General features: G+C 41.0%; 1 protein-coding gene across 10 annotated transcripts in view; it reads right to left on the bottom strand.

The window, feature by feature from the left end:
• Nucleotides 1-25,263, bottom strand: part of DTWD2 (DTW domain containing 2) — a 340,228-nt gene that overhangs the window by 137,240 nt on the left and 177,725 nt on the right. For all 10 annotated transcript variants that reach the window (XM_056537386.1, XM_056537389.1, XM_056537392.1 and 7 more), the window contains 2 exons: nucleotides 15,095-15,189; nucleotides 1,091-1,283 (listed from right to left, as the gene is read on the bottom strand). In XM_056537386.1, coding sequence (XP_056393361.1) covers nucleotides 1,091-1,283; nucleotides 15,095-15,189 — 288 coding nt within the window. The remainder of the gene's footprint in view (nucleotides 1-1,090; nucleotides 1,284-15,094; nucleotides 15,190-25,263) is intronic.

The raw sequence follows: 25,263 nt of genomic DNA, 5'->3' as shown, positions 1-25,263 counted from the left end.
AGATGTAAAGCATAATGTGAAGTCTCCTGCTCTTGTAATAAAATCTGTGTAAGTTTAGAAAATACGGTTTGATGACAGGTACTCTTTAAATACGGGCTCAAAAATGTAAATAGCTGCAGAATAGCATTGCTATTATATTAATATTTATTATTATGATTTTAAGCAGAATACTGGGTAGTATGCAATTTAAACATGACTATTCTTTAAATACATATAAAACAATCCAGTAAATATAACAATGTAACCTTAAGAAGGTGATCCCACAATATGCTATCCAAATAAAAGCATGTGCATCAATGACAGTTCAGCATGTATTTTCAGCTTACGGCAAATGAATGTTCTATTATAACATTGAAAGTTTTTATACAGAAGACAAAGCACTCACATCCTAATAATGTGAGCAAAAGGTTATGCTGCTAGATTGGAAGAAAATGACTACAACTATTCAAGTCAATGCTATATCTGTTTTTTATAGAAGACAGAAAGGGAGCAATTGTCCCGAGAACGTAAAGTAAGCAAGAATTGAGTGATTCTGTTTCTGCCATTTAAATTTGTCCTTAGAAAATGATAGATGACGGTTATATGCTTGAAAGGCAACAACTGAGCACAGGTTCCCCCTACCTCATGACCTCAACAAAACTATAATTTACCAAATATAGCCGGTTTGACATCTGGTGTGTACAATTTATGTATTCTGTCTGATCACCGTCTTCATGAAAAATCGCTTGGGTGGATCTTTAATAAAACAAGCAATTTTAATTTCCCCCTTTTGTTCAGTAAGGTTCAGGAAAGGTTAAAATGATATAAAAATTACAGCAAAGCGCATGTGTCATCGTTCTCTCCTGCTATAACTTAGCAGCCAGCCTTTTCATCATATCATAAAAAAAAATTCCAAAATCATCCCTGAAGGTGCAGAGTTATGACAACGTCAAATATAGGTGTAAGCAAGCCGGAATACTGTCTGTCATTGTCTTGTTACTGTCCATGATTCATGAATAGCATCACTCTATAAATAAACCTAAACTAAGAAATACCTGATCTATGGAACACACATAGGCACTAATTTTATAGAAAGATAAACCTGATTTACCTGCTTTGGCAGCCGAAAAAGAGAATTTTTGTAGAATATGTCTTTGGCCTGACTCCATGTGCCATCTATTATGATGAGGGAGTGTGGGTGATGATTGTCTTCTAGGGACAGCTCTTCCAAATTAGCTGCCTCAGCTCCAGGATAAAGGAGAAAAGTACCAGGTTTCCTGCAAATGGCTGCTAGTTCTGGATATCTAAAAGCAAAGGTGAAATGCTGAGAATAAAAAAGGGTTGTATTCAGTAGAATAGTATTTTTACACACAACGTTTTCCAGGCTTAGGATCGCCATCATGTCCATGTAACAGTCTTAATTGTAGTTGGATTTAATTGTAGCAAACATCAAAACTTCTGACATTTTTAAATACAATAAATAAGACAAGAATCATTTGGTTAATACATAAGATAAATGAGAATCAAAACATTAGGTTAAGAAAAACAAATAAAACATTAGGTTAATAAATACAATAAACACTGACCCTGCAACCCTATGGCGAGTACCAGAAAACATCATATAATGCATTAAATGTATTCAAAGAACTCAATGGAGGAAATGTTGTGTCCTCAGAAAAGGTAATTAGGTGCATTAACTAAATCACTAAATGAGCGATTTTCTTGGAATGGAAAAATGGAATCATAATTTTTATTTCGTATAATGTACATAGCCTCCATTAATGGATTCTGAAATGCTCTATAAAAATAAGAAAAGCAATCTCTTTATTACGGTGATAGATAATTAACTCATAATTTCTAATGTTAATAACATATAATTTCTTCTAAGTAGCTGAGTATAGATCCTGCAATGTGCCTCATTTTCAAGAAGACAGTGGTTGGTATAAAAGCATTAGGCAATATCCACCATTTGAAAAAGTTTAAATGAGGCCAAAATGCCAAAAAATAACAAAAACATTTGTAATCGCATGGAGATCCAGTGCAGAAATTCCCATGGGTCCCCCAGATTCTGTTTACTACCAGCTCACATGTGACCGCTGCAGCTATGGAAAATAAGGGCTTAAAACCTACCCATTAGGTTGCTCCTCTGAACGAGACAGCAACCAGCACTATATGTGACAACTAAAATGTAGTAGATGAGAACCCAAGCAACATTTTTAATAAAGACCTATTTTCACCATAATACGTACAAAGCAAGAATTAAATTTAAAAAAATATTTCAAAAGGTGACCATAGTCTTTAAAGGGCTACTCCGGTGGAAAACTTTATTTTAATCAACTGGTGCCAGAAAGTTAAACAGATTATTAGCTGTTGAATACTACAGAGGAAATTCTATTTTTTTTGGAACACAATGCTTTCTGCTGACATCACAGGCACAGTGCTCTCTGCTGGCATCTCTGTCCATTTTAGGAACTGTCCAGAGCAGCATATGTTTGCTATGGGGATTTTCTCCTACTCTGGACAGTTCTTAAAATGGACAGAGATGTCAGCAGAGAACACTGTGCTCATGATGTCAGGAGAGAGCTCTGTGTTCCAAAAAGAAAATAATTTTCTCTGTAGTATTCAGCAGCTAACAAGTACTGGTAGGATTAAGATTTTTTAATAGAAGTAATTTGCAAATCTGTTTAACTTTCTGGCACCAGTTGATTAAAAAAAAAAAAAGTACCCCTTTAAAGATGGACTGCCATATATTGTAGCCATAATAGTTTACATCCAGCTTTTTAAGGTCCAGATATAACTATTGAAATGGCTGAGTAGAATTTTTAGCAATTGCTTTTCAAGAACATTTTAGCTCACGAATATTCACTATTGTTCAACATACATAAAAGGCAGCAGAGAACTACTCACTAATTCCAGCAGCACAAACGCCTACCCTTGTCTCAATGACATAAAATTGGGGAGAAAAAAAATCCCTGTAGCACAATATGTCCTGCTTGCAGCCCTCTGTTTTCCAGCACTAAACGTATTCCGTTGATAAATGGCCTTTTATCTGTGCTGCTTCAAGTACAATATAGTACAAACACAGTCATGCCTTATAAATCTCAGTTTGGAATAGCAGAATATTAGGGTATTAACAGACACTATCGCCATTTTACTACTGTGTAGAAACTGAAACTTTTATGGCTTTGTAATATATAAAAGAGCTGAAGGAAACATGAATTAAGCAGCATGAGTAGGGGAGAGTATGTGTCTCAGCAGCATTCACCTTGTAATGCCTTATTAAGACACAAACAAAATGACATTTTCAGTAGTGTACCATTAAACCAGAGAAAGTTTGCCTGAGGAATGGCATAGATATGGAGTCCAAAAGCGATGCATGCATTTTCACAGTTTAGTGTCTGCCTGCAATCTTTTAAAGGGGTACTCCACTGGAAAACATTTTTTTGCAGATAGAGATTTGTAGAGTAGATATTTACACCAGTCACTGTGTGCAATATGCTGAAATCCTAAATTAACTGCAATGTACATATATCATCTGCTCCATGGACACAGTGGTTGTGCCCTTTCTTTCTGATTTGTTTCCAGTCTGCTAAGTAATCTGCCCTTGGTCATTTCTATTTCTGTAAGTCTGAGATTAACTTTCTAAGCTGCATAAGGAGCAGACCTTTAAAGGGGTACTCCGGTGAAAACCTTTTTTCTTTGAAATCAACTGGTGCCAGAAAGTTAAACATATTTGTAAATTACTTCTATTAAAAAATCTTAATCCTTCCAGTACTTATTAGCTGCTGAATGCTACAGAGGAAATTCCTTTCTTTTTGGAACACTGATGACATCACGAGCACAGTGCTCTCTGCTGACATCTCTGTCCATTTTAGCAACCGTGCATAGCTGATGTATGCTAAGGGCAGCATGGTGGCTTAGTGGTTAGCACTGCTGCCTTGCAGTGCTGGGGCCTTGGGTTCAAATCCCACTAAGGACAACAATAAATAAAGACGTATTATTATTATAATAACGTCAGCAAAGAGCACTGTGCTCGTGATGTCATCAGAGAGCATTCAAAAAGAAAATAATTTCCTCTGTAGTATTCAGCAGCTAATAAGTACAGGAAGGATTAAGACTTTTTAATAGAAGTAATTTACAAATCTGTTTAACTTTCCGAAGCCAGTTGATTTAGAAGAAAAAAGGTTTTCACCGGAGTACCCCTTTAAGATGGAATAATGTGGCAGCTAATGTGTGAACATTGATGTGTTTTTTTTTCTTTCCTTTAAAGGGGTACTCCCATGAAAAAAAAAATTTCTTAAATCAACTGGTGCCAGAAAGTTAAACAGATTTTTAAATTACTTCTATTTAAAAATCTTAACCCTTCCAGCACTTATCAGCTGCTGTATTTTCCAGAGTAAGTTTTTTTTATTTTTTTTATTTCTTTTCTGTCTGACCTCATTGCTCTCTGCTGACACCTCTGTCCATTTTAGGAATTGTCCAGAGCAGGAGCAAATCCCCATAGGAAACCTACCCTTCTCCGAACAAATCCTAAAATGGACTGAGGTGTCAGCAGAGAGCACTGTGGTCAGACAGAAAGGAAATTCAAAAAATGGAAAATGCAGCAGCTAATAAGTACTGGAAGGGTTAAGATTTTTAAATAGAAATCATTTACAAATCTGTTTAACTTTCTGGCACCAGTTGATTTAAGAAAGTTTTTTTTCCCATGGGAGTACCCCTTTAAAGGAAAGGAAAAAAAAACCCATCAAATGTTCACATATTAGCTGCCAAATTATCCAGTCTTAAAGGTCTGCTCCTTATGCAGTTTAGAAAGTAAATCTCAGACTTGCAGAAATAGAAATGACCAAGGGCAGATTACTTAGCAGACTGGAAAGAAATCAGAAAGAAAGGGCACAACCACTGTGTCCATGGAGCAGATGATATATGTACATTGCAGTTAATTTAGGATTCTCCTAGTTTGACGACGGAAAATATAGATTTTATAAAGACAGGAGGCGAGTATCAAATGCATTATCCTTCTTATTCAGCCCAATAGCAGAAAGAAATGCAATGTAATGTAATAACAAAAGAAAAAAGGGGTAGTGCTGGTCACCAAGCAACCATCTACACCCCCTTTACATTCCAACCAATCCTATTCCGACTTGCTCCATATTAACTGAATCCAGCTCCACCTCCTCCTCTTTCTTTATGCAGCTATCCCACCGGAACCAAACTGCAGTCTAGGAGAAGGCCAAACAACAGCAAACAAGAATTCCACGGCGGATCCAACCAGCAACGAAATCAGGAACTTGTGCCTCCTCGATATATCCAATGCCCGAACATCCGACACGCGTTTGATAGAGATCAAACACAATAACATGGTCAGTTTAAACGATAGAAGCTTAAGAGGTAATTCTTCATTATCCTCCCAAGAAGAAAACATACGAAAAATCAAGGAGACATCCCAAGTAGATTGATACCTAGGTGCAGGAGGACGCTTAAAGCGAATGCCTCGCAAAAGACGGCACACCAACGGGTGTCTACCCAACGTCCCTCCCTCTATTTGGGCATGACGAGAAGAAATCGCGGACCTATAAACATTAATAGTCCGATAAGCCTTCCCGGTGTCAAAGGCCTCCGACAAAAAATTCAAGACTCCGGACACAGGGGCATGAATCGGATCCATCTGCCGTTGTGAGCACCAATGAACCCATAATCCCCAGGCAGATCTGTAAGCCGATCTGGTACCTGGAGCCCATGCATCTCGCATGAGGTCTCTAGCTGACTGGACCAACGGTGGATAAAATACCTCAGTCTGCCCCCCACAGGGGCCAAACAAGAACTCTGAACAGTCCAACCCACCTGTGTTCCTGCCTCTGGAGAAACCTCTGGAACTGCCACGTGCCCTCCAGGGCCTTCCTCGGGTCGGATAAAAGGGGTTGGTGGCCACGGGTGCAGGAACCGCCTGAGGTTTCGGTCTGTCCTGCACATACTGGACGGAGGGTCTAGCATAGGGTCCAAAATAGGCACCCCTGCCGGAAGGTCGACCCTTTCCCCTTCCGGCCCTGCCGAAAACCTTAGCAGATTTCTTTAGCGAGGACTGAGCCTTATCCAGGCTGGAGAACAACCCTACGAACTTATTAATGTTCTTGATTAGGGAATCCCCAAACAGAAGGTCAGCTGAGGATCAAGATGCATCAGTATAGAGCGACGTCTTTCAGCTGACATCGCTGAATTTGCGTTGTCCAACAGGCACGTGGCCCTCAAGGCCCAGTTCCTGAGGACTCCAGCGTCCACCGATCCGCCTGTCGCCACAGCCTGTTCAGCCAAGTTCAAAATCTTGGTAAGGGGTCCCAAAACGTCTCACAACTTGTCCTGCACGGACATGAAGGACCTGTCCAGACCCTTCTTCAGGTTATTACCTGATTTAATTAAGTACTTAATAAGTATCGGGTTCAATTCAGGAGTAACTGCAACCCTGTTGGCCACCGACGGCCGAGGACATTCTGATCTTAGTTTGCTATGGTTGCCTCGATCTAAAGGCTTCCGCAGCCACGCCTCCACATATTTAGCCACCTGCGGTAGCGGGGACCATTCTCCAGACCTCGGGTGTTTGATGTCATCAGGGTCGAAAAATGGCACCCCTAGGGAGTCCAATATGACGTGCGGATTGTCCGTAGTAGCAGAAGACCACGAAGGATCGCACTCCACCTCATCGCCTACCTCCCTTCTTCGCTGGCGCCAGAAGAAGGTATCGATATTTCATAATCCGCCTCAGACTCCACCTCCGATTTGTCCACATACGAATCGGGTTTTGTCCGCTTAGCAGAGCGGGTTGCCCAGATATCATGCTCTTCCTCCCGGGTGGAGGGTCTTAAACCCGATTTCGGGTTGGCGCCCAAATGTGAAGGGCCGCCTGAGATTTTTTGTCTATTTCCCACCGTCTGTTGTGGTGTGGGAGGCGTCATTTGATCTGAACAATAGTGGTGTTTCCTGTCAGATTTGCCAGCTTTCTGAGGCTCAGAAACCGGATTAGGTAAGGATGCCATGGACGGCAGATCCGTGCAGGCCAATACAGCCTCCTGGCGGGATTGAGACACCGCCAGAGAAATAGACTTAGAAATATTTTCATTCATAACCGCCATGGCGGACGTAAGAGCAGAATGAATGGACTGGTTCACTAGCTGATGAATCTCAGCAGCGGACATAGAGTCGGGTGTATGTGCAGAACTGGGGCCATCCCCCAAGGTCACCTCCAACTTTTTGTCAGTCATAGTGCCACTGAGATATAAAACTACAGTACGGGTCTGTTAGAGAGGAAAAAAGGGGGACAGGACCATAAATAACTGTTTTACTCTAATAACAGCAATACACAGTAATCACAGGCTTGCAGTTCAGACAGCTGCAGCACAAGCCCAACACAACAGGGGTTAATAAAGACTGCCCCAGAACTGCCCGTGAGGAACAGCCGACACAGCTATACAGATAGACAGCTGTAAATCGGCGAACCAGCAGGGACACAGTCCTGTCAGCGCTTGGAGAAGCACAGACAGCGGCTGCTGAGACACACGCACAGCCGTGCGCAGGTCCGGCCGTAATCAGTGATACAAGCACTGGGGAACGGCCGTGCTGCACGATCTCGCGATACCCTGTGTGCTCACGTGACTCGCTGACACAGTGGGTACGAGAAGCGCGCAGGGAGCGAGAAGGGGGGCGGCGACAACCGGCGAAGAAGAAACGCCGACGTCACCGCAATGCCGCAGGCAAAGAACAGGTATGTTAGAGTAACTAAGTGGGAAGCCGTCCCGCAAGGGGCTGGGAAGGGGGGGGTGAATATGGAGAAATACAGCGCTAGCGCCAGGGAGAAAGCACAAGATGGAAAAACAGGAGAGATTACAGAATGAAAACAGAAATCCGGTGTATGAAGTATCTACACCGGAATAACTAAAATAGGAAGACTAGAAAGATTGTAGAGTGGCAAAAAAATATATGACACTTCTAACCGCCACAAAACCTAAGAAAAATGGAGCATATACTTATCTGATGTTACCTCTGCTACTGAGCAGAAAGAAAGAGGAGGAGGTGGAGCTGGATTCGGTTAATATGGAGCAAGTCGGAATAGGATTGGTTGAAATGTAAAGGGGGTGTAGATGGTTGCTTGGTGACCAGCACTACCCCTTTTTTCTTTTGTTATTACATTACATTGCATTTCTTTCTGCTATTGGGCTGAATAAAGAAGCAAAATGCATTTGATACGAGCCTCCTGTCTGCCATAAAATTTAGGATTTCAGCATATTGCACACAGTGACTGGTGTAAATATCTACTCTACAAATCTCTTTCTGTAATAGTTTGTCTACTATAACTCAGGGCAGCTCATGTTTAAGTATGCAAGGACAACCAATCTCTTCCATCTGTATGACCATGAGCTGAATACATTCTGGAAATGGATATATGCAAATCTAAGGAGTGCAAAAAAATGACAGAAAGTGCAGACTGCAAAAGATCGCTAGGTAAGTCCTCAGTACCGTAAGGCAACCATTTGAATAATCAGTTTAAAGAGTAAAACAAAGGTATAGGAGTTATAAGTACCTTATCATCTGTCTGATTGGGAGTGGTTTGCTATGCTCACAGGAAGTTCTTTTCTTTTTGAATTTATTATCTGTCTGACCACAGTGCTCCCTGCTTACCCCTCTGTCCATGTCAGGAACTGTTCAGAGAAGGATAAATGTGCTATGGCAATTTGCTGCTGCTCTGGACAGTTCCTGACATGGACAGAGGTGTCAGCAGAGAGCACTGTGGTCAGACAAAAAATTAATTCAAAAACGGAAAGAACTTTCTGTGTAGTTTACAGCAGCTGATAAGTACTGGAAGGATTAAGATTTTGTAATAGAAGTAATTTACAAATCTGTATAACTTTCTGGCACCAGTTGATTAAAAAGAAAAGTGTTTTCCACCGGAGTACCCCTTTAAATCAGCTGTTTAAAAAAAATGTAATCTAAGGAAAATGTTGTGACTATTTAATAGCAGGAGGAAAGTGCAACTCTGCTGTCATCACTAGTCAAAGTGGGGGCATGCTGTGACTACGAGGAAAGAGGAAATAAAGGAGGAAGTGGGGATGTATATTTTACTGTTGAGAAAAGGAAAAGCAATGCAATGACTGATCTTTAACCTCTTAGAGGGAACGAATCATCAGATTTTACCCTATATAACGCTTCGAGAAGCGTTATATAGGGTAAAATCTTTATCCTCACCATTTCCGGGGGACACCCCTGCCCCAAGGGATGGTAAGGATATGAACTTATAAACTAGTCACCGCCGCGCCCATAAGTAGTCCCCTGGGCGTGGAACTCCTCTCACCTAGTCCCGTTCTTAGGCCGGCAGCGACGCCCCCTCTGCTTGATTGATGAGCCCAGGGGACTACTTACGGGCACGGCAGTGACTAGTTTATAAGTTCATATCCTCACCATCCCTGGGGGCAGGAGCGTGATGATACCTAATTTATATAGGTTTTCTAAATTTTTTAACTACATGCACCAAAATTACTATAGCTTTTTTATTTTTCCGTATATGGGGATGTATGAAGGCAAATTTTTTGCGCCGTGATCTGAAGTTTTTATCCGTTTTTTTTGTTTTGATGGGACTTTTTTATCGCTTTTAATAAATTTTTTTAGGGTATACAAAGTGACCAAAAATATGCAATTTTGCACTTTGGTATCTTTTCATGTACATGTCATTGACCTTGCGGTTTAATTAACATTATATTTTTATAGTTCAGGCATTTGTGCATGCAGCGATACCACATATGTTTATTTTTCATTATGTTTACATTTTTTTATATGGAATTTGGGAAAAGGGGGTGATTCAAACTTTTAATATGGAAGGGGTTGAGAGCGTTTTTTTAAAGCTTTTATTAAACTTTTTATTTTTTTACACTTTATTAGTCCCCTTAGGGAACTTTTAGGAGGAATCATTAGATTCCTCATACAGATCAATGTAGTACCATAGAACTACATTGATCTGAGTGCTCTGCGCTCGACTGATAAAGCCTAATCCAGTAAGGCTATATCAATCACAGAGCCGGGACCAGCGCTGGAGGAGAGGTAAGCCCTTCGGCTACCTCAGAAATGGATCGTTCTCCTGCGATCGTGCCACGGGAGGAGATCCACCACACTGGACCACCAGGGACTGGTTAAAGGTCCCTTTAGATGCCGCTGTCAGCTTTGACAGCGGCGATCTAAAGGGCTAATAGCCGGCCGTGGAAATCGCCGCATGTAGGCTATTAATGGCGGCCCCCAGCTACAGGAATTAGCTGGGGGCCGGCCGCTATGGCGCGTGCTCAAGTCAGGAGCCCGTGCCATACACTGCTAGCCGTCTTAGGACAAGCCAGCTCATCCTTAGACGGCAACCAATTAAAGAGAGCTCTCTCTGGCTATTGAGGAATTGTCAACACCTAAGGTTATATGTGTGGACAGACTTGCATATTTCTGGTGGCAGTTTTGTGGGTCTGAAGAGTATGGCTGCTTGAAAGACATGGCTAAAATTAAACATAGGAAAAAAGGTCAAGATCAAAGAATTAATTAAACTTGGTTATCACATGTGATACATGATCTAATGAATTACAATGAACATGTAATATTGTAGCATAGAAAACAGTAGAAGTAGCATATATATAAAGCTGAGGGGATGGTGTAAAAATGAAAATTAAGTGATAATAACCTCCCCCAATCCCCCCGCAGCTCCTGGTCTGACATCACCCAATCCCCAGTCGTCCCCAATTTTTCATGTGTCCACGACAAGTCATCTCAGTAGGAATTGCTCAATTAGCCAATTACTAGCTGAGTAGGGCATAGCAATAGCATCGATGAAGCCAACTATTTTCTCTAAGAAACCTTCTTCAGGAATCAGCCGATCCCCATAGGCACAGCTTCTCTAACTCACACAAAGAGGCTGGGTGTGGCTGCATATCTGTAGGGGAAATATAGTATTACATAGTCACACTGGTCTGTCACAGAGATAGCTGCTCTTAGAAAGAAGTTCTCTGTTCTGGTTTAAACAAGGGGGTTGCAAGAGGGGGACTGCCCTCTATGATGTCCATGGGCCTTATTGGGCATATTCATGAGAGGACGCCTTATAGCATATTTGTTGTTACAGATAACTTCTCATTATAAACTGTCATATGTGTGTAGACGTGGAGAAGGACCATTTCTGGCCATTGAAACCCTTGAAAGCATTTTTTTTATATTCTTGCCTTGTACTTAATACGGTGAGGAAAAAATCTCAACTGTCTTTTTATAAATATTGCTCAGTTTCTCTTTTAGTCTATTTAGTCTTGGTATAATATAGTAAAGTTCTGGCTGCTGTCTCATTCATAGTGAAGCTTCATCAGGATAGCAGCCTGACAGGTCTGTTTTCAGCCCTTAACTCTACTCTCCTGTACAAACTACTAAGATAATTTATGACCAGAATAAAGTTGACTTTCTATCTGGTCATAATTCAGCATATAAAACTGTAAATGAGAACAGAGCCAAAACTTCAGTTTCGTGAAAGAGATCTAAAGCTCGAACTGCTATGTCTTGTGAGGTTCAAAAACATGTCACTCCAGCCTCCATCCACATCCCAGCCTACTTTTCTAAGACTTATGGTGAGTGCCACTTCACCATACTTTGTATGACTACTTCACTTTACAAGTAATTTTATACAAAACTGCAGTCTTGCAGGAAAGGAGCCTGACAAGAAGAGGGAGAAGCATTTTTCATCGATACAATAAATTACAGAGTTTCTTATTTTCGCTTGTACTATAAATTTATGCAAAGCTTATTGAAACTACAGGAATCATTTAAAATTATTTTGTTCTTGTGAGATGACCTATTTAATTTCTCTTTTTTAAAACCAATACTTTATATTTATTATAGTTGGAAGCCATTTTTAATGAGGGTTTCTAGCATTCCATGCCTTCCTTATGCTTAAGGCAATGACTGACCCTCACACTGTTAATTAGCAATTAAACACCCGATAATTAGCTATAGCTCTTGGGTCTGTTGTTTCTAGGATTCAAAATTTGCATTATTTATGGAGGCAACCTGCTTAACAATGCAATTTGGCATTTAAAACCTTTACAAATTGTCTTTTTAATTATAAGCCAAATCCATTGGCAGGTTCCATAAAGCTTTAGTTTGTCCTCTGAGGTAACATGCCCCATATCTGGAAAGGAAGTGATATAAATTATAACAAAGAATTTATCTCAATGAGCATTTAACTGAAATACTTTTTTTTTCGCTGACAGCTATTCTTCTTCTTTTACACATTGTCTGTTTTAAACACTCATTTATCTTCCAAAAGAGTTTAAAATGTACTCTTACAATCCACTGAGCATAGAACTGGGGGTATATTTATCCATATGCCTGTTATTTTATGATGCCCTCTTGCCAACTTTCCAACACAAATGAAAATGCTAAGTGAGAAGCAGTAAATGTGTCCCTTTACATATTACTGGAATCCCATTATCATTAAAGTAAACCTCTTGTTTCAGATAACTTTTCAGAATAAGTTATCTTTACATGAAGAACAACACTAGTTCTGGTTATTATATACAGTTTTGCTCAAAAGTTTGCATACCCTTGCAGAAATTGTAACTTTCTGTAGATGAAAAAAGTCTGGGTCCGGTCAGCGCAAACCCTCTCAGTGAGTGCACAATAGATGTGGTACAGTGGCACCGGACAGCACTAGTCAGCATTCACTTCATTCACCGCATGTTACACCAAAGAGAAGCATTCATAGATTACTGTGTAATAAGATGGATGGTCTCACATGTGCAACATTACCACCACGTACACAAGCTGTAACCACCACTGTACCTCATCCATTGCGCAGTCATTCACTGAGATGGTTTGCGCCGACCAGACCCAGACTTTTTTTAAATGTACATCAAGTTACACGTTTCATCGGTCAAAAGCTTCCAGAGACCGACCCCTGGCGGCTGCACTGTCATCTCATGCTTCAATAGGTGGCTGTGATTGGCACACAACCACAAAAGGTGAGTGAGATTGCCCCCTTTCTCTTCCTCAATTTATGTCCATAATCGAGTTTTAAGCTTACCATCCCATGAGAAGCTCTGCTTTTCCTATAGATTTCCCTTGAAGAAATTTAGAATTTTTAAAATATCGGATTTATTTTATTTTTTTATCTGATCCCTTGTGGGTGTGGACGGATATGAATTGAGATCTCTGTATGCTGGATTGTACTTATTTTGTATATGGCTACTGGAAAATAAATGATAAAAAAAGAAAAAAAAGAATACCAGATGTAAAAAACACTGGGAGAAGGAATGGAACGTTGACTTAGGGGGAGTGGAAAGTTGACCACCATTCAGCAGGTATTTGCTGTTGGAAAGGCATTGCAAACTTGGCTGTGTCTTTAAGGAAAAAATTAGATGTGTCCTTAACCCCTTAAGGATCAAGCCCATTTTAACCTTAAGGACCAGGCCAATTTTATTTTAGCGTTTTCGTTTTTTCCTCCTCGCCTTCTAAAATCCATAACACTTTTATATTTCCATCTACAGACCCATATAAGGGCTTGTTTTTTCTGTGACCAATTGTACTTTGTAATGAAACCTCTAATTTTACCATAAAATGTACGGCGAATCCCCAAAAATATTTTTATAGGGAGGAAATTTTTATGAAAACCACAATTTTGCACATTTTGGAGGGTTTCATTTTCACACTTTACTGTAAAAATGACATTTGTTCTTTATTCTGTTGGTCAATACGATTAAAATGATACCCATGGCTAGATACTTTTATAATTTTGCACCACTTAAAAAAATCTAAAACTTTTTGTACAAAATCAGTAATCTAAAATCGCCCTATTACTTTTTTATTTTTTACGTTTACGCCGTTCACAGTACGAGATCATTAACATTATATTTAAATAGTTCGGACATTTACGCACACGGCAATACCAAATGTGTTTATAAGAAAAAAAAATTACGCTTTTTGGGGGTTAAAATGGGAACTGCCAATTTTCTATTTTATTGGGGGAGGGGATTTTTAATTTTTTTCCCTTTATTTTTTTTACATTTTTCAACTTTTTTTCCCACTTTTTTTGTCCCCATAGGGGACTATCTATAGCAATCATTTGATTGCTAATACTGTTCAGCGCTATGCATAGGACATAGCACAGATCAGTATTATCGGTGATCTTCTGCTCTGGTCTGCTCGATCTCAGACCAGAGCAGGAGACGCCGGGAGACGGACGGAGGCAGGTAAGGGGACCTCTGTCTGTTATTACAGATGACTGGATCCCTGCGGCAGCACTGCGGGTGATCCGATCATCTATTTTAACATGCACATTGCCGCAGATGCCGTCATCTGTACTGATCACGGCATCTGAGTGGTTAATGGCGGACATCCGCGCGATAGCGGATGTCGGCCATTGCCAGCGGGTCCCCGGCTGCTGCTAGCAGCCAGAACCTGACCTGTATGACCACTGCTCCGTTGCTCGCAGTCATACAAAGGACGTAAATGTACGTAAAAGGTGCGCTAAGTACCGCCAAACCAGGACATAGATATACGTCCGTGGTCGTTAAAAGGGTACTCCAGTGGAAACCTTTTTTTTTTTTTTTTTTTTTTTTTTTAAATGAACAGGTTCCAGCAAGTTATACAGATTTGTAAATTACTTACTATTTAAAAATCTTAATCCTTCCAGTACTAATTAGCAGCTGTATACTACAGAGGAAATTATTTTCATTCTGAATTTCTTTTTTGTCTTGTCCACAGTTCTCTCTGCTGTCTATGTCAGGAACTGTCCAGAGCAGCATAGGTTTGCTATGGGGATTTTCTCCTGGTCTGGACAGTTCCTGATCAGGTGTCAGCAGAGAGCACTGTGGACAAGACAAAAGAAGTACAAAAAGAAAAGAATTTCCTCTGTAGCATACAGCTGCAAATATTTTCATAGAAGTAATTTACAAATCTGTTTAACTTTCTGGCACCAGTTAATTTAAAAAAAATGTTTTCCACCGGAGTACCCCTTTAAGGGGTTAAACCTCTAGTATTATTAATTCATTTAAAAAAAATCCTCTTATCCAGTAAAAATAAATGATATTATGTAAAACATAAAATAATGTAATTGTGCCTTTACCTTTCTTCTCCAAAACGCCGACCAATTAAGACCTTACACTTGTCTTCAGGTAGACAAGCTGCCAAAAGGGGGACTGTCCGAAGGACTCTACTCTCCTAGACAAGAAAAAAAATGTAAGCAAGGTGGGGTCATCAACTCAAACACACAATAAAATTATGTGAATTCAAATAGAGAAAAAAACAGACATTGTCGCAAATCTACAACGTGCACAATGATCTAAGGCTTATCAGCAACATTCATTAAACTAACAGGTCAATAGTGTACTTTATAATCATGAAGTGCAAGCCTGCTAGCCACGTCACGGACACCTGTAAGTAGCGGATCCCTAGCATAAAATGGTGCTGCACTGAGCTGCGACCACCACCGCTGTAACACCAGTGCCCACCGGGGGAATGGCCCACTGGCAGAGCAGCCCTAATGCCGCTCTAACCAGACCCTGGGTCGCGCCTCCCCACAGACCTGTTAGTTTAATGAATGTTGCTGAGAAGCCTTAGATCATTATGCATATTGTAGATGTGCGACCATTTCTGTTTATTTCTCTATTTCACAATAGAATTATGTCTAAACAACACAAAGATGAAGACTCCTTTTGTTTGTCTTGTTTACATGCTCCTTGTACTCTGCAAGTGAATTGCATCTACAGAATGATAAAACAATGTCTTAGTGACTCTAGTCTACGAAGCAGCTAGTTTTCAAAAAGAAAAGGAATCTACAGTGCCACCAGTGCATCCCTACAATTCAATGATTGACCCTTAAAGAGTACCTGTCATCAAATGATATTTTGTAAACTAAATCAGATTATATTCCTTAACTACTCATAACACCCCTCCTGCCCCTAAAAATGTTTTCCCAGCTTTAAAAAGCTCTGTATTATCCCTTTCCCCTTGCTCACATTGTATGAGCTCCCGGCAGGAGAAAGTGGGTGTTCTCCAGCAGGCGCAACGTCACTGAAGCCTGTCAAAGCTGTGCCTCGCCATGCCCCGCACGCACTTCCTGAGTTTGGTCTCCTGCCAGGCCGGGAGAAGACCAAACTAACTGTTTGACTTATGCAGGGAACAGAACAGAGCCACCTAGTTGTCATTTTTTCAATCACATTAAAAATATATAAAGGATTAAAATTGAAGCAGTTCAGTTTAGTTTAAGGCCTTTTAAAAAATGAAATATGCATCTTGATTGGTTGTTATGGGCAACTGCTCCAATAATCTTGTAAAATAATGGACATCTAATGGAAATCCCAATGGACCCCATTAAAAATGAATGGGACCTGTCAGGTTCAGTTGATACAACCTCCGTTTTAGCCCCTTTATCAGGTGTTGTAATGGTGCTCCCTAACTGATGTCCACCACGCTGATGTGAACATAGTGTTAACACAAAAGAGAACAGTGCACTGTTGCAAATGGCTCTGGATAAGTTGGAGGCTTAGGCTGAGAAGTGTCAGATGAGGTTCAACACTGATAAATGTAAGGTTATGCACATGGGGAGGAAAAACCAAGGCTGGGTATTAAATTGAAAAACTGGCTGGACTGACATGGAAAAGGAATTTTGCTTAAAAGTAAATTTAATGGCAGCAACTAGTATCCGGCAGCTGCTACCATGGAAAATAAAGTTTTTGGCACCAGTATATTTGAAAGATAAAGTGGAGCTGGAGAAGGTTCAAAGATGGGCAACCAAAGTACTACATATTATCAAAATTAGAGTTATTTTATTTAGAAAAAAAATGGCTTAGAGGGAACTAATAACTATGTATAACTCTATAAAGGGGCTAGTGATAAAGAAAGGAACTGGATGTCCAAAGCAGCACTCCTGGCATAAATACTTCTCTTTATTAGTGTATCAAACTAGAACAGACAAACCGCTCTTAAAGGGGTACTCCGGTGAAAACCTTTTTTCTTTTAAATCAACTGGTGGCAGAATGTTAAACATATTTGTAAATTACTTCTATTAAAAAATCTTAATCCTTCCTGTACTTATTAGCTGCTGAATACTACAGAGGAAATTATTTTCTTTTTGTAATGCTCTCTGATGACATCACGACCACAGTTCTCTCTACTGACGTTATTATAATAATAATAATGCTTTATTTACTGTTGTCCTTAGTGGGATTTGAACCCAAATCTCCAGCACTGCAAGGCAGTAGGCTAACCACTGAGCCACCATGCTGCCCTTAGCATACATCTGCTATACATCTGCTATGCATCTGCTATGCATGGTTGCTAAAATGGACAGAGATGTCAGCAGAGAGCACTGTGTTCGTGATGTCATCAGTGTTCCAAAAAGAAAGGCATTTCCTCTGTAGCATTCAGCAGCTAATAAGTACTGGAAGGATTAAGATTTTTAAATAGAAGTAATTTACAAATATGTTTAACTTTCTGCCACCAGTTGATTTAAAAGAAAAAAGGTTTTCACCGGAGTACCCCTTTAAGCGTACTTACTTCTGAGGCAAACAGGATCCCTTTTGTATGCAAGAAGTAAGCCAGCTGACCCAGAACTCCTGGCATCTCTGACATACCAAAACATACAATGTGATCCTAAAAGCAGTAAGTGAAATTATACAAAACATTAAGATGTATGATATACAGTAAATTACATTGACGGCATGCATGCAGAGCAATACATAACCCCAAAAAATAGCAAAAAACTAAACACCACAGAGAAAATACTACCTTACAAACTGTCTTTTGTGTGCTTTCCTGCCTATCTACAGTCATGATAAGCTGCCCTCCACGTGTGCTCTCCCACTGTCCACACTTTCAGCTGCCCTGTACAAGTCACCTTCCTGCTGCTAGCTCTAATACTGAGAAAAGGGAGGGACAAGCAGAAAGTTCTAACAGATTCTGCTTATTTATCATAGAAGAATTACATCTGAATTAAGATTATTTAGTAAGTTGCTTGATTTAGAATTTAGTGCAAACATAACTATTTTTTTTTAATGTAAATTAGATAACTAGCTTAATATATATCTGGCAAGCTTGCTATATACCTGGAAAAATCTACTTCTTTGTAGTGTTTTAAAGCACAACTGTCATGAACTCCGGGCTATATAACCTACACAAAGCCTTTGTACCTCCCCATAGGTCAGCGCTGGGACCGCTGTGTGATTGACACACAGGTCCCAGCGCATGTGCCCCTCAGCTCAGCTAATGTGCGAGCCAAAAACAAGTTTATTCAGATATGCACCTTTTAGAATTTATGTACTGTACTCCATGCCTGCTATCCTCTTGCTTCTTTCTTCTCTCCTGCAAACGTGCGCAGAACAGTCCCCGTTACAGGAGGCAGAGAGGATGTGCGCTCTCTGCCTCTAGCACTGCACAGGTCGCACTGGGGAAGCAGGCAGCGGGAGTGAGCGATTGCCTGGATACCATAAACTGTGGTGCTTGTTAGCTGAGCTGCGCATGTGCTGGGACCTGTGTTTCATTCACACAGCGGTCCCAGTGCTGACGTACAGGGGTGGGCGTGGCGGGAGCGGGGCATAGCATACCTCGCGCCACGCCTATCCAACTGTGTGTGGCTGCAATCAAAAGCATTTTTCGGGATGATAAAAGCCGTCAAAAAATAAGGTAAAAACTGTGCTGTACACACCATCCGCACACAGTACAAAGGCTGTGTGTAGGTTATATAGCCCGTAGTTCATGACAGTTGCGCTGTTTGAATTTTTTTTTAGGAATACATTTTTTAATATTTGACAAATATTGTCTCAGTTATATAACAAATATGTTTTTATTGGCTTTCCAACTAGATGCCGGGAGATTTGTCAACACCTTTTTATAATCTTGGAAAGAGCTTGCCAAAAAAAACTGTTCCAAGTGAACTGGCATACAACACAGATCATAACTAAATACAGTTTTGAAATTGATACAGAATGGGTATTCCGGCTCACAAAATTATAATCAGAGTCAAAACATGTTGCTAGAAACTGTGCCGAAGCGTCATAATATATAACTTCCTAAAAAGGCTGCTTTACACGTCCTCTACATACAGATAATGCTAGTTGAATACTAAATATTATTTTGTTTTATCATTATTTTGTTTTTGCACATTGTAAGCAGCATGTACAGGTTTCCCGACAATGGATAATAGAACACTCATACATATTCCACCTTGCTTTGTAAACATTTTGGCCGACATTTATCAATGAGTTTACACCTTTTTTTCTCCGTACAAAAGGCGCTATTTTGGCGCACTGTGCTAGTTATTTTGCGCCTTTTGGTTGTAGAATATTTTAGTCATTCCAGATGTTTTGGAGTAGCAGTACACGCTTTTCAATTCAGCGTATGCCGTGGACTGAAATTTATGTACTGCGCCTTTTTGTAAAAAGGCGCAAAAAAGGCACAAAGACACTGAAAAGTGTCTAAAACTACACCATCCCAAACCTGGCGTAGCTTTTTGGTGTATGTGAAGAGAGAAATTTCAGAAAATGTGACCTGCACAACATTTATCAAATGCTCTGTGAACATTTAATACATTTACACTTATACCTACAATGATAAATGTGGGCCTTTGTACCTTACCTGCTTAGGTATAAGAGTGGAAAGGTTACATCAAAAAGACCTGGGCACATATGAAGCATTACATATCTAAATCTAGTAGCTTTCCTGACATACTGATGAATCAGAAACAACATGGGGTATAGACAATGTAGCTGAACATCCAAGATTCAACTGTATATGTTAGGGAAATGCAGGCCTACTTGGATAGCTGAGCTAACAAGTTTTACTCCTGGATGAAGGCAGGTTTGTTACTGCAACTATAATAAAGGGAGCTAAACTATGACCACTAGGTGAAAGGGGAGGCAGCTTTCTAAACGTTTGTGACCTATAAGGAGAGGTCTACAAATCAGGCAGGCAAATGTACAGCAACCACTTAGTTGTGTAACCCAAGTTTATTGCTGGCTCATAGACTTGCCTTAGATTTGTCCAAGGCTGCTGTAATATTACTTTAGTAAAGAACATACACACCTATTCCTAATTTAGGCTGGGTTCACACTACGTTTTGTCCCATACGGGAGCGCATACGGCAGGAGGGAGCTAAAACCTCGCGCTCCCGTATGTGACCGTATGCGCTCCCGTATGCCATTCACTTCAATGAGCCGACCGGAGTGAAACGTTCGGTCCAGTCGGCTCATTTTTGCGCCGTATGCGCTTTTACAACCGGACCTAAAACCGTGGTCAACCACGGTTTTAGGTCCGGTTGTAAAAGCGCATACGGCGCAAAAATGAGCCGACCGGACCGAACGTTTCACTCCGGTCGGCTCATTGAAGTGAATGGCATACGGGAGCGCATACGGTTACATACGGGAGCGCGAGCTTTTAGCTCCCTCCTGCCGTATGCGCTCCCGTATGGGACAAAACGTAGTGTGAACCCACCCTTACTTTTGTTTTGCAGGTTTTATGCAATAGAAGTTGCTTTAAAATATGAAGTGCCTGATGTTCCAAAAGCACTGAAGTGCCTGATGCTCAAAAGGCATATACTGCCATAAAGCACAGCCTGAGTTCTGATATTTCACAGGGCAACTGACAATACTCAGCTCTTATATTGGTTTGGTGATGTTCTTGGAGGAACTAACTAAAAAAATGTAAAGTATATAAGGAAATTGTTCTAGATGGAACTCTCATGTACAAGGGTAGGTTTAAAAGGGTTTATAATGCTATAACTCAGAGAGAATTTAGTACAGGATAAAAGAAATTAGCTGCTCTAGGGCATATAAATGTCATGGAAAAGTAACATAGCCCCAGGCTGTGGTCCCCTGCATCAGGGGATATTAGTAGTGTTTACACAATGCCCTTTTATAAAGTCAATGGGGGTGACGCAAACTGCATGAAATGGCCTGTCTAGCTGTTTTCAACTTCCTGGCCACCTCTGGCTGCTGCAGGCATGGTAATCATTAAAGGAAATCTGTCACCAGGGTCACCTACACTAACCTGTCAGTACCGAAAGGTAGTGCAGGTGACACTGATGACAATGGTACTTACCTTGTCCTGTTACGTGCAGGGGATCTCCGGTAATCTCCTCCGTTAACTTTAGCTCCAGCCTGGCTTGGGGCACGGGCGGAGCTTAGTGACGTCACCTCTGCTGTTCTCTAGCAGCGGGACCCAGCAGAGGTGATGTCACTAAGCTCCGCCCATGCCGGGTCGGAGCTGAAGTTAACGGAGGAGATTACCGGAGATCCCCTGCACAGAACGGGACAAGCTAAGTACCATTGTCATCAGTGTCACCTGCACAACCTGTCGGTATCGATAGGTTAGTGCATGTGACACTGGTGACAGATTTCCTTTAAGACCATGAGTTGTGGTTGAAACGTGCCGGTTTATTTATAATGTGGAGGTATCTCAATGCCTGCTTTGCATCATTTGTTCTTATAAAGAACAGATGATCTTTTATCCTTTATCCTTTCCGGACTTGATCTTTTTTGTACATGTTCTCCAGTTGTAGTAAGGGCTACAAGTCTGAGCTTGAGTTAAGAACAGTAGTGGTTGAGGTTGGTACTGATTTACCTGTGCTATTTCTTAAAGTCAGATACTACTCTTTAGCCTCTTAATGACCACCATGTTTAGGGTCTAACCCTGACCACCAAGCAGGGTTAGAAGAAAGCTTAAGAATCACATGACAGTTGTGCTCCCTCTGTAACTACCAGGAGTGGAGAAATTTCTGCTATTGACCTACCGCTCCATGCAGCGGGAAAGTCTTGGTCCCATTCTGGAGATCACAGGGGGGTCCCTTAGGTCGGACTCCTCCACTCACTGTGGATAGGGGCTTAGTTTTTAAGCTTTATGGTGTTTATCAATACTTTATTATTGATGACTATTGGATAAATATTGATAGGCTATCCATATCAAACTGGCATGAGCTGTGGCTTCTCCCTTGTTTATGAGGCATAGTCTGTACATCTGACAGTGCCTGCAAATAGTATTGCAGCATTGTCTGTTTACTTCATGGGACTGAGCTGCACAGACTGCAGTATCAGGCACAGCCACTTCAAAATGTACAGCACTGTGCTTGGTAAACAAGGAAGAAAAATGCAATACTCGATGGAACACTGTGGGCCATTTCATCAATGCGTTACAGGGGATTCTGAAAGTTGGATCCCCCTAATCTGTGATTGATGACCTATGCTCAGCATTAAAGTCCTTGAGAACCCCTTTAATACTGAAAATGGAATAGCACAAAATTGTTACAAGATTTAGCAGAATAAAAGCCTGGCATGAAGCCTCTTACCAAATACTTATTTATCAAATAAAACTGATTTCCAGAAAACATGAAGCCGATCTCTAAAGGCATCACCAGATAACTATAGTGTTTCTAGCTTTTAGGTAATGTGTTATCCAACATTGTCATGCTTGACACATCAAAGGCATCCTAACTAAATAACTTGGGCCTGGATGTTAGGCATGGTTTAAGGGTGGCTACTATTCTGAATTTAGACGAAACCAACAGCTAGGGGTACATTGTTGAGTTGCTGCATACATCTTTACGAGCCATCTTCACCTTTAGTGACATTCTTTTCTCATAAAAGTCTGACTTTCTAATTGACTGAATTTCTAAGAACTATTAAAAATGAGTATGAAGCTGGATTTGTGCCAGATCCCAGAACAGTCATAATCGAGGGAAGAGAAATTCTCATTAAACAGGCAGAGCTATTAATTACGACATGTTAATTATGAAGCATCCTAATCACCAAGGGCTTGTTCATTTAGGAGGAAAATGGTAGAAAAGCTGACTAAAATTAAGCACTTAACACAACTTAAATCTTCAATTTTAGGATACATTCCTGAAAATGTACTTACCAGGGATGCATAATTAAACAATAAATCATTTTAGCGCTTACAAAAACTATAAACCATAAGATACTTTCATTCAGATACTGACAATATCTGTAAGCTAGCAGGAGGGCGGCAATCTAAGCAACATGGGTGAATTCATTAAGTCACTGTAACTATGTCAATAAGCAGCTATAGAAGAGCATGACACTCCAAAAATATTCGGCTTATCGTACATGGAGAGGTGCAAGGCAATAAGAACTAGGAATACAGTGATTCCAAATATAGAGCATAAAGTGAACCTGAGTATAGAGCATAGCTGTCTTATTATTGCATATTCAATGCCCAAATAGCTCATGTCACACTCACTAAAGCTGACTATACACATTTGGGAAATATCGGCTTGATTTTGGCAGAACAGATTAATGCTATAATGTGTATGGTGGCCATATGACTGATGGCAGATATTGGAAAGAAAGATCAGGTATGATAGGTTTTAGCTGCCCAATCCTTTTATTCTCTGGATAAAAGCCACCTCCAGTGGTGTCTGCAATGTCTTTCTCCCCTCTTCCCACTGAAAACATAATCTGTATAGTATAGAGAGAGTAAAGGACATGAATGTTTAATCAACCATTATGTATATAGCCACCTTTAGTCCAAAAATGTTGTGTGTTAAGTTGTAAACACCACTATATACTAAGGCCCTCTAAAGCACCAGCAAAAAAATGACTTTACTTTACCTACACGTACATAAAATGCCAGGACCTGAGGTATAGGGTGGCCTTAGAAGCCGAGCTTGCTTGATATAGGGCAGGTGCTGGCTGCTATCATCAGCTGATACCCACTGACAGCGGTCAGCATCTAAGATAACTCCCATCATGGCCGCTAAACCCCTGAGTGTGTAATTAAGGGATTCCCTCTGTTCTACAAAAAACAACCACTGATAATCAGGATTAGAGATGAGCGAACTTACAGTAAATTCAATTTGTCACGAACTTCTCGGCTCGGCAGTTGATGACTTTTCCTGCATAAATTAGTTCAGCTTTCAGGTGCTCCGGTGGGCTGGAAAAGGTGGATACAGTCCTAGGAGAGAGTCTCCTAGGACTGTATCCACCTTTTCCAGCCCACGGGAGCACCTGAAAGGTGAACAAATTTTTGCAGGAAAGGTCATCAACTGCCGAGCCGAGAAGTTTGTGACAACTCGAATTTACTGTAAGTTCGCTCAACTCTAATCAGGATTACACTGAGTATTATTCCAACCCAATCCCACCCCAAGGCCACCAGGGGGATTTTTTTTTTTATCTCCTGATCTTCTAAATAGCAGCAAATGTATCTCAGGTTGACCATTTTTGCCATATATTATTCTGCTGAACAAGCTTTTTCCCTGAGCTCCTCCCCACTATAATCTCATATCTCTTGATTTTATTAACCAAATTAAACCAGGCTTCAGAACTTAGTTCTATACCTGATAACCAATTCCTTAAAATAACAACTTTAGCACATAGGAAAAGCTTGTCCCGCAGTACACCCACCCTACTTTTGGTTTCTACCGCACCCAAAATGACCTATCCTAAGGGATCCCCTCTCTGCTATAATACCTTTTACTTCTAAAAGACAGAAAATTCTTTCCAAATATTTCTAAATTACTAGGCATACCCAGATCATATGATGGAAATCTGCGTCCTCCAGATTGCAGCGCGGACAGTTAGATTTTTCACTACATTTATACCTAAATATTTAGGTATAATTTCTAAAGATCATGAACACACATAAATTGTATTATTCTAAAGTTGGTGTTAATTAGGGATGTCCCTATACTGATACTAGCATCGGTATCGGGGCCGATACTCGGCATTTGCATGGTATCGGGGACTCGTTAAATGTCCCCGATACCATGTCCGACACCTGCTGCTGTGCGGCCCCGCTCCGCTGTCAAGTTCTCCCGATCGCATCATGGCGTCCTATGGAGGACATGTGACACACACGTCACTCCTCCTCCCCTGCACCCAGCGTAATGCTACGGAGGAAGCAGGGTGATGTGTATGTCATATGCTCCTTCATAGGACGCCATGATGCGATCGGGAGAACGGGACAGCGGAGCTGCAACAACTGAGGACAGCCGCAGGTGAGCACTGTCTACAAGAGGAGGGGGAGTGGGGGTCTGCTGTCTATAAGGGGGGGGGCTGCTGTCTATAAGGGGGGCCTGCTGTCTATAAGGGGGGCTGCTGTCCATAATGGGGGCTGCTGTTTATAAGGGGGGCCTACTGTCTACAAGGGGATGGGGCCTGCTGTCTACAAGGGGGGCCTGCTGTCTACAAGGGGGGGGGGCTGCTGTCTACAAGGGGGGGCTGCTGTCTACAAGCGGGGGGCTGATGTCTACAAGGGGGGACCCTGCTCCCTACAAGGGGGGATCCT

Source organism: Hyla sarda, chromosome 1 (assembly GCF_029499605.1).
Source record: "Hyla sarda isolate aHylSar1 chromosome 1, aHylSar1.hap1, whole genome shotgun sequence".
Classification (NCBI taxonomy): domain Eukaryota; kingdom Metazoa; phylum Chordata; class Amphibia; order Anura; family Hylidae; genus Hyla; species Hyla sarda.
Note: the sequence above shows the minus strand (reverse complement) of the source record. Positions and strands in the feature narration are given on the sequence as shown.